This window comes from Carlito syrichta, unplaced genomic scaffold (genome assembly GCF_000164805.1).
Source record: "Carlito syrichta isolate Samal-C Ts95f unplaced genomic scaffold, Tarsius_syrichta-2.0.1 Scaffold316198, whole genome shotgun sequence".
Classification (NCBI taxonomy): domain Eukaryota; kingdom Metazoa; phylum Chordata; class Mammalia; order Primates; family Tarsiidae; genus Carlito; species Carlito syrichta.
The window spans coordinates 284,440-294,810 of record NW_007260294.1 but is presented as its reverse complement, the minus strand read 5'-3'; the positions used below and the strand labels follow the sequence as shown (position 1 = coordinate 294,810).

The window sequence follows — 10,371 nt, the reverse complement described above, 5'->3', positions numbered from 1 at the left end:
ACCCGCGGGCTCAGGCAATCCACTCACCTCAGCCTCCCAAAGGCACGGGATTACAGGCTGAGCCACCGAACCCGCCCATGCATGTACTTTTATTACATCAGCATGTGTTCAACAGCATTGCATATTTTCAAAATGATACCATTTCCTTCTGCAACTTGTCTTTTTCACTCAACATTACTCTTGATGTTTATCCTTGTTGATGCTTTCAAATTTTAGCTTAAAGTATTCCTTAACATTGATTCACCACAAATTGTTTCTGCATGCTGCTGTTTATGGCGATCTAGATTATTTTTGTTTTTCAGTAATGTAAACGGTGTGGCAATGTATATTTCTTACCCATTTCTTTTCCACAAGTTATTGTTAGTTTTCCACAACATACTTGACACTATAATTTCTAGATTCTAGGATATGCATACATTTGATTTGTCAACATTTTGCTCATCAAAGCACTTGTTATTAATTTGGATTCTCGCTAATAGTGTATTAAAGTACCTTTGTTTCATGTACTTGTTAACACTGGGAGACTTCATTTTTGCTAATGTAATGTCTACAAATGGTTTGAGTCTCTTCAGTTGTTCAAATGTAACGGTTTATATTTCATTTTTTCTGCATTTACCTGTTCATAGTCTTTGCCCATTTTTCTGTTTGGGTGGTTTTTAAAGTGGAACTTATTTGAAGAAAACCATATAAGTCTGTTTAGAAACATATATGAAGACTGGGCTCGGTGGCTCAGCCTGTAATCTCAGCACTTTGGGAGGCCGAGGCAAGTGGATCACCAGAAACCACAGGTTTGAGACAAACAGGCAACCTGGCAAGACCTTGTCTCTACAATAAATCACAAAATTAGCTGAGCCTGTAGTTCCAGCTACTTGGAAGGCTGAGGCGGGGAGATCACTGGATCCCAGTACGTTGATGCTGGGGTGGTAGTGAGCATATCACTGCACTCCAGCATGGGCGAAAGAGTGAGACTTCAACTCAAAAAAAAAAAAAAAAAAAAAAAATATATATATATATATATATATATATATATATATACATATGAGATAGAATAAATGGAGAGTCATAACATATTCCTGAGTCTGACTTCTCTTACTAGATAGTAAAACATTATTAAAATGTTTTCATTAATACAATGTAGTAAGCTGGTACAGGAATAGACAAAATAATGGAACAATGTTTCTGGAATTTAATATATGATAAAGGTGGCATTTCTTGGAACAAAATTACTAGCCATTTGGAAAAGATAAAACTTTTGACCGCATATTTTAAATTCTGAATGGCAAAAAGATTACAAAAGTTAAACTATGAACAAAGATTAAATATAATGAACAGACTAAGAAAAAGTCTAAGAATAGATATGACAAAAATTAAATGATCTTTAATAGTTAAGGAAAAACTGTGACACATACACAAATTGGCAAATACACATTTAGACAGTTCTAAAAAAATACAAACTTTTCCAGTTACCTGAGATTGATATGATTGATAAAGAGCCTGAGAAGGGGGCTTTTTGCTAAACTGTGGTAAAGGGTGACAAATAAGAAACTATTTTGAGGTGGTTGGGAGAGCAAGAATATCATTTGTGTGAAAGTTACTTTGGTCTTTTGGGTCATAATTATTAAATAAGGACTTTGCATTCTCATATCCTTTATGTATTTCAGCTTTGTCTTTAATAGCAAAGAACCCATATGTCTGCTTCCCCCCCCCCAAAGGAGATAAGTTAAGTAAATTTTAGCATATACTTTCAATGAATGTCAAAAGTGGACATAAATAGCCAGGCTCAGTGGCTCAGCCTGTATTCCCACGCCTTGGGAGGCTGAGGTGAGAGGATTGCCTGAGCCCACAGGTTCGAGACCCACTTGGGCAACTTGGCTAGACCTCATCTCTACAATAAATCAAAAAATTAGCCGGGCGTGGTAGCGCGCACCTGTAGTTCCAGCTACTTGGAAGGCTGAGGCGGAAGGATCGCTGGAGCCCAGCAGGTCAAGGTTGCGGTGGCCGGGAGTGGCCACTGTACTCCAGTCTGGGCAACAGAGTGAGACTCCAACTCAAAAAAAAAAAAAAAACCAGTGACCATAAATGACAATGTAGTTGGCATAAAAAGATATGATTAGGTGAGAAGAGCGAATTCCAAACAGCAAGTATTTATGTAAAATTGTAAACATACACAGAGATGTTTCCAAAAATCTTAATGATGTTTAATCTCTGCTAGTGAGACTTAGGTACATCTTTGACAATGGACATTTATCATTTCAACCAAAATGGTAAAGCTCTTTGCAGAAAAAAACAAAATCCCCTATAATCTAGCATATAGAGTCATTGCTGTTAGTTTATTTCCTGCATGACTTTTTTTTGTTTGTCTTCAAAATTGGTCTCATGCTATATAAAAAGTTTTATATACTGGTTTGTTGTGCAAGATAAATGGTGAGCATTTTTCCATTGCGTGGTTTTGTTGTTTTTGTTATTAAGAACTAATTGAAAAATACAGACAACTCATGTAGAAAATCATAAAATAACCAACATATCCACTATGCAGCTCTAATAAATCTTAACATTTTGCCATGCTTGCTTCAGGTGTTTTCATAATTTTTATTTCTTAAAATATGTAAGTACGCCTCCCAATCTCAGTCCCCTGTCCTTCCCTAGAGTTATTCGTTTTATCAACAATAAAAACACTTAGAGATTAAGATTTTTTTAAATTGCTATGTAGAGATCCTTTTAGATCACAGCAAATAATCACCCTTTGATTTTTTTTCTGCAGTGCTAGGCTTGTCTGATCCAACCATGGGTAGAAACAAAATAATTAGAATACAAAGGACCAAAATCTTACACCATCTGCATGGTTTCTTAGGACTCTTTGGAAGTCTGTTCTATATAACCTTGGAAAATATGGAGGACATTGCATCTAATGAATGTGTAGCTATTTCTTGTCAAGTTATTTAATAAAAGCATTGCTTTAGCAAAAGTAAAGACTTAAATCCTGGTAAATGTCACTTTTTAGACATCTCTAAAATAAAAATGGGTAATTTATTTATTTATTTATTTTATTTTATTTTTTTTTTGAGTTGGAGTCTCACTCTGTCGCCCAGGCTGGAGGGCAGTGGCATACTCCCGGCCTCAACCTCTTGGGCTCCGGCGATCCTTCCACCTCAGCCTTCCAAGTAGCTGGAACTACAGGCACGCGCTACCACACCCAGCTAATTTTTTTTTTATTTATTGTAGAGATGAGGTCTCGCCAAGTTGCCCAGGCGGGTCTTAAACCCATGGGCTCAGGCAATCCACTCACCTCAGCCTCCCAAAGCGCGGGATTACAGGCTGAGCCACCGAGCAAAATGGGTAATTTTTGTGACAGTTAAAAGAATCATTAAGGAGAACTTAGAAGCATAAAATTTGTATGGTACAGCATATCTTTTTGAGTCAAGATACATGTATTTTTTCCATAGGACATTAAAGGTCTCAGCAAAAAAAGAAAGATGTATCCTGAAGATAAACCTTTGTCATCTGAGTCTTTATCAGAAGCGGAGTATATTGAGGAGGTGAGTATATGGTCAAATCCCTTTTCTCTACTTCAAAATGTTTAGCTGTTAATTTAATAAATATGAATTAGCACAAAGAAGTACTGTCTAAATATTTGATTGATTCACCTTTCTAGGATGAAAAAAGGAATGAAAGTTATTTTGTTTCAGAATAAGTTTTGTATTTATCTAGAATATAATTATATCACTAATACTTTTGATAGTTAACCATGTTTCCACATACCCTTCCAGTCTGAGATATTTTATTCTTCTAATATTTTGTTTTTATTGTGCTACCATTCTTATTACATGAAGTAGACTGTATAATGTACAGTGTATTGAAACCCAGCATACCTTAGCGCCTAAAATGGAATGTTGCACATCATGTCTCAGTTTGGGTTACATAATTCTTGTTATTGTTTGTTTTTGTTTTGAGCTACTTTGGGAGGACTAGAATGATGATAAGATGTAGTCCCCCATTCCCTGTCCTGCTCAGCAGTCTCCACTTATCCCCAAAGCCCCATCTCCTATCTGTGTCAGCCTCCCCCTGCTCCAGCTATGCCCAGACCTGTCCATTCTTCCTCATCCCTCCATCTCCTGTCTGTGTCAGCCTCCCCTTGTTCCACCCCTGCCCAACTCTTTGCCCCACTCCATGAGTCTTGCCATCTTGTTTGTTCCTGCCTGTCTCCCTTCTGACCTCATTGTCTTTGGTCTGTAGCAGTGACTACTCAGTCATGTCAGATTTATTGCCCCCCTTTTATAGCAGTATTTTATATTGCACCCTGAATGAAATTTGCAGCTAATGTGTACTACTACACACATTTTTTTATATTACTGTTTTCTAACAGAAATATAAAGAAAACATGAAAGTAAGTGATAATGTGTAAACTGGGCATATATGCAATCCCAGATACTTGGGTGGCTGAAGTGGGGGGATCACTTAAGCCCAAGAGGTTATGGATGTGGTGAGCTATGATTGCACCACTGCATTCTAGCCTGTGTGACAGAGCAAGACCCTGTATCTGAACAAATAATAATATGTAATTTCAATGCTGAGTGTGATAACACCAGAAGACATAAAATCTTAAGACAAAACAAAGTGCAGACTGTGTCGTGTGCATTATGTACGCCCTTCAGAACCATGCAGCAGCATTGCCCTTGATGTCTTTCAGAATGGTGGACAAGATTTAGTAAAACTCTGAAAAAAATAAAATGCAGTCTTCCATGTTATGATGCTTACATTTCTGGGGCATGCGTTGCATCTTAAAATCCTGCACAAAATATTTTGTGTTCACATTTATAATAAATTTAGTTTCTGTATTATAAACAGATTAATTCTATGAATGCTTAACAGCCTGTTCAAAAGTCATACAGGACAGGCAGGGCCATTGAGGACGGTGCGTGACTGTACCCCTCACCTCTGCCTGGCTAAGTGTGGGTGCAGTGCATCTCCTGTCACCCCCAGTCATCGTAACGACAAGAATGACAACAAAATCAGTAACTTCCTAGCTGCTCTCCAAAGAGAGCTACTGCTACTGCTGGGAGTTCACGCTCTCTCCCTTCTTATGTGTCCTGTTTGTTTAGTTCTTATGCTTCCGTATAGTGTTAATTACATGTTCACATATTTGTGTCATGTGTTTGGTATTGTAGTTACTTGGCAAGAAAACCAAACAATTCAACATGAGACCATCTTATGCTTTTCTATGTTCAGTTCAAACAGCCATTAGGCAATTTTTATACTTCAATATTATTTTATATTAATTATGTTTGCTACATTTTAATATAAACTCTTAACATTTGGACTTAACATGTAATATACATGAGCTTTAACAACTTTCAATTTAATTTAAATCCAGTGTACCACACTTTAAAAGACTGAAGTAAAATTTAAATGGGGTAGTAATTGTGACTTAACAGGATTTTAATTAATTGGCTTATACTGAGTGCACTCTGTATAGAGCTGCCATCTGTTGAGCGCCACAGAGTGAGAAAAATACCACAGTGTTCATGGCATTTCCCCTGGAGAGTGGATGTTATCTCCATTTTACAGATGATGTGAGTGAGGTGGCATCTGACCTTGGTCTGTCTTATTTCGGAGCCATTTTTTCCACCGTACCACTCTGCTTTCTTAGAAGTGCCGAAAGAGAATATAAGAGAAGCCGACTTTATTTTTCTTAATTGAAACCTCACTGAGAAATAATGCAGTTATTTTAAATGTCCTTTGATTGTCAAAATGTATTTTACATATAATTTTTAAGATGCAAGATATACGAAGGGGAATAAAAAAAAAAACCCTGGAATTTATTTATGAAAAATTGTGTATTCTTACATATTTAAGTCACCTTCAAAATACTCTCCATTTGATGCAATACCCCTATCAAGGATCTTTTTTTCACTGCTCAAAACAGTTCTGAACTCATTGATTTTGTTGCCTTTTAGGGTCTCTGCCATTTTTTGTTTCACCACTTGCACATCAGGAAAACATTTTCCTTTGAAAATTTTTTCATCCAGAAAAACAAAAAAAAGTCACTTGGGGCAAGATCAGGTGAATAGGGAGGGTGTGGCACAGGGGTCATGCTGACTTTGTTACAAAACTGCTATACACTCAGCGTGGTGTGGGCAGGTAGGCTTGTAAATCACCCATGATAAAATGGGGAAGTGTGTGGAAAGAATCTCCAAAAAAGATTCAGTGAAGCCAAATGTGACCTCTCACAACAATGCTAGCTGGTACACTGATCCTGATGAGTTTCTGGAAAGAGCATTTACCTAGCAGGGGAAGCCTGTACTATAACGGACCCACCCTCAAAGATAATCCCGGGTTTTTTGGGGTCCCCTTGTATTAGAGAATGAAAAAAATACTTTGAGCACAAATTACATGTTTGTCTTCTGTTCTCCCCAAACGTTTAAACTTTTTAGATACGAGCAAAAAAGAAGAAAAGCAGTGAAGAACGAGAAAAAGCAACAGCAAGTATCTCTTACTGTTTTCTCATGACAATAGTATGGCCATTTTGGTTTAACATAAAAAGGAGTCCTGGTAAAGCGTGATGGGGTTTTCTGGACCCAAATAAATACTTATTGGGAAAGGTGTGGTGTCAGCATCTTCACCTGATGGGCAAGGAAAAGTCAAGTTGGCTCAGGAAAAAGAAGAATGCCCTGGCCACAAGCATTTCCTGTTTTTATTTCAGAGTTTTACTGTTATAAATATGAATTCAAACTTCTGTTTGACTTTCTTAAGCTCTAATATGCATGTGAGACTAAAGTATAGTGATTTCCTCAATCTTCAATAATACTTTCAGATCAACCAGATCTGAGCACTAGCTACAATGAAAAATATGCAAGAATATGACTCATTAATAAAGATGAGTCTTGACCGGGCACGGCAGCTCAAACCTATAATCCCAGCACTTCGGGAGGCTGAGATGAGGGAATTGCCTGAGCCCATGGGTTTGAGAACAGCTTGGGCAACTTGGCGAGACCTCATCTCTACAATAAATCAAAAGATATATATATATAGCTGGGCATGGTAGCTTGTGCCCTTAGTTCTGGCTACTTGGAAAGCTGAGGTGGAAGGATCATCTGAGCCCAGCAGGTTGATGCTGGGGTCGCCGTGAGTGCGCCACTGCACTCCAGCCTGGGCGATGGAGTGAGACTTCAACTCAAAAAAATTTTTTTGAATTAAAAAATAAAGATGAGTCTTTTGATGGTTTTTAAAGCCAACTCTACCATCATGCAAGTTGAGAAATAGAAAAGGAGGAAGCCGGAAGAGGAGAATTGAGGAAATGAAAGTCATATCCAGATAGAAAGCAGCCCAGCTGAGAGAAATGGCGAGCAGAGATTGTCGTTAGTGAGTGTTGCAGACTGCATCAGCCGCATGATTCCCAGGCCCTCACAGGAGCATGTGCCATGGCTTTGGAGGTGTCTTCCTAGGGAAAGGTGGCAGAAAATGGAAACCGTTTTATTTCCCTGGCTCTTAAGTGAGGGATCTCTGATAAGAAGATTCACCACATAAAGTGTGATTCAGAAGTAACATTTATGTGCTTCAAGACCAAGGTGACAAATTTTTTTTGAGTATGAAAGTAATTTGGGTAGAGACACCTGTGGTTCAGATGAAGACAAAGCCACATTCATATTTTGCAGACTTCCACTGTTTCATTCTTTCAAGAAGTATGTATGTATCAAGCATCTTCTACAGACAGGTTCTAAATCTTAGGATATGACTGAGTGCAAGATAGAGAAGAGCATGATGATATGTGAGGAAGTGACTGGGACAGGGCTAGAGAAAACCTCTCAGAGGAAGTGAAATTCGGCTGAAGTCTGGCTTACAAGAAAGAGCCCACCATGTGAAGATCCAGGGAAAGAACACCCTAGGAGAGAGAACGACCATGGTCTGATCATGGGAGTGAGTCTGGTGTGTTGGAGGAACCGGGAAGTGAGTGTGGCTATGCCTAGAGGGTGAAGAGGAGCAGCATCAGTGAGGGTGGAAGTCAGCAGAGGCCACAGCACACAGCAGAGTGCTTGAGTTTTAATTTGAATGTTGTAAGAAGCTGTTTTGACCCGGATATTTTACGTTTTTAAGATGCTCTGGGGTCCAGCATGGTAACTCACGCCTGTAACCCCAACACATGATGAGGCTGAGGCAGGAAAATTGCTTGAGCCCAGGAGTTTGAGACGAGCATGGGCAACATACTCAGACCTCATCTCTACAATAGATAAAATTAGCTGGGTGTGGTGGCACATGCCTGTAGTCCCAGCTACTCAGGAGGCTGAGGTAGAAGGATCACCTGATCCTAGGAGATTGAGGCTGCGGTGAGCTGTGATCACGCCACTGCACTTCAGCCTGGGCAAGAGTGACACCCTTACTCAAAAAAAAATGCTTTGGCAGGGGAGGCGAGTGGACACAGGTGAGGCATGTGTTGTATTTCAGTGGTGTAATGGAGTTGAGCTGGTGCGGAGTTCAGTATGTCTTAGAAGATAGGATTTACTTTGTGCTTTGGGTGTGGCTAGTGAATGAAAGGAAAGAGTGGGATCAAAGATAGCTTAGGTTCTTTGACTTAAGCAAAATGATATGTAGTGGTGCCATCTACTGAGATGGCTGAGAGGGTTTGTAGAGAGGTTAAGCACCTTGGTATGCTGATTTTGGTATGACTACTGGACATCTGGGTAGAGCTGTTAATGAGGCACCTTGTAGTCGTGAGGTCAGAGTGTAGCACTGGACTTGAAGAGTTGGGCACCGTTGGTGTTAAGTGGAATTCGAAGTGTGTGCCTGGGGGAGCATGTGAAAGAGAAGGGAGGAAGCCTCAGAAAGTCCAGTAGAGGAAGAACCAGAAGGGAAACAAAGTCTTTGTGACGGAAGACAACCAGCAGACTAGGTGTCAGAAGCTAAGAAGAAACCGAGCATGCCCTTGCATGAAGTAGCAGCCTGAACCCAAACATAAAAGTTTTAAAAGTCCAAATTGCCGGGCTTGGTGTCTCAGCCTGTAATCCCACGCCTTTGGGAGGCTAAGGTGAGTGGATTGCCTGAGCCCGCAGGTTCGAGACCTGCCTGGGCAGCGAGACCTCATCTCTACAATAAATCAAAAAATTAGCCAGGTGTGGTAGCGCATGCCTATAATTCCGTCTACTAGGAAGGCTGAGGCGGAAGGATCGCCAGAGCCCAGCAGGCGAGGCTGCGGTGGCCGGGAGCAGCCACTGCACTCCAGTCTGGGTGACAGAGTGAGACTCCAACTCAAAAAAAAAAAAAAAAAAAAGTCCAAATTACAGGATTTTAGACTCTGAAGTTGCCTGCATACTTAAACACGTACTAAAGAAAGTGATGAAAGTGGGCTCGTGCCACAGCAGTGAGGCCCTTGAGAGATTTGGGGTTGTGGATGGTGTATAGGAAGTGAGTGGGAAGCTCTGCTACCGCTGACCCTGCTGTCTCCTCTCTGACCATCTTCTCTTGAATATCAAAGCTAGCAGTGATCTCTTGCTGGGTACTACCTTCCAAGTGTCAGTGTTTCTAAACTGCCTTCAGTAACAAAAGTAGTTGGGAGACCAGAGTTGAGCAAAACTCCAGGTTACTTTTACTCACTGGTAATTTAACTATTTTACTAGGCTTCAATAGCGTTCTCTAAAAAGCAAGCATCTGTGTTACTTAGAATAGACTTTCCAACTATACATCAATATCTTGTACTAATTAGTCAATGTTAATTTAATATTAAAGTAAGCCGGGCTCAGTGGCTCAGCCTGTAATCCCGCGCCTTTGGGAGGCTGAGGTGAGTGGATTGCCTGATCCCATGGGTTCGAGACCCGCCTGGGCAGGCGAGACCTCATCTCTACAATAAATCAAAAAATTAGCCAGGCATGGTAGCGTGCGCCTGTAATTCCGGCTACTAGGAAGGCTGAGGCGGAAGGATCACCGGAACCCAGCAGGTCGAGGCTACGGTGGCCGGGAGCGGCCACTGCACTCCAGTCTGGGCGACAGAGTGAGACTCCAACTCAAAAAAAAAAAAATTAAAGTAGTGCTACCAGCCTGAGCAGCCCACAATATCTGTGTTCCTGTCTACTTAAAAGTAGCAGATATAATATTTCCATTTTCTTTTGGAAATTTTTTACAAGAAAAAATTGTGTTTTGCTGTGGTTACCCCTTTATAGTAACTGCAGTTGCTTTACCTTTAGAAATTGTCTAACATTAAATATGACAGTTGGTAGCATGATGCAGTGGAACTTATTTCTTGCAAGAAATGTTTGTTAGACAGTATGTTAACTTGCTAGTGACTTGAGTGTTTCCTGGTTTTTCTGAAAATCAAGAACTCTTAGTCCTCATATCCCAGTTCTTGAGACTTTTTGAGAAATGTTTTGAGTAATTCACTTGGTT

General features: G+C 40.0%; 1 protein-coding gene across 1 annotated transcript in view; it reads left to right on the top strand.

Moving 5' to 3' along the window:
- LOC103276439 (cyclin-dependent kinase 6) overlaps positions 1-6,560 on the top strand; it is a 185,554-nt gene extending 178,994 nt beyond the window's left edge. The window contains exons 15-16 of the mRNA XM_021706895.1: positions 3,444-3,536; positions 6,432-6,560. Of these exons, the coding sequence (XP_021562570.1) occupies positions 3,444-3,536; positions 6,432-6,560 (222 nt within the window). The remainder of the gene's footprint in view (positions 1-3,443; positions 3,537-6,431) is intronic.
- Positions 6,561-10,371: the final 3,811 nt, after the last annotated feature.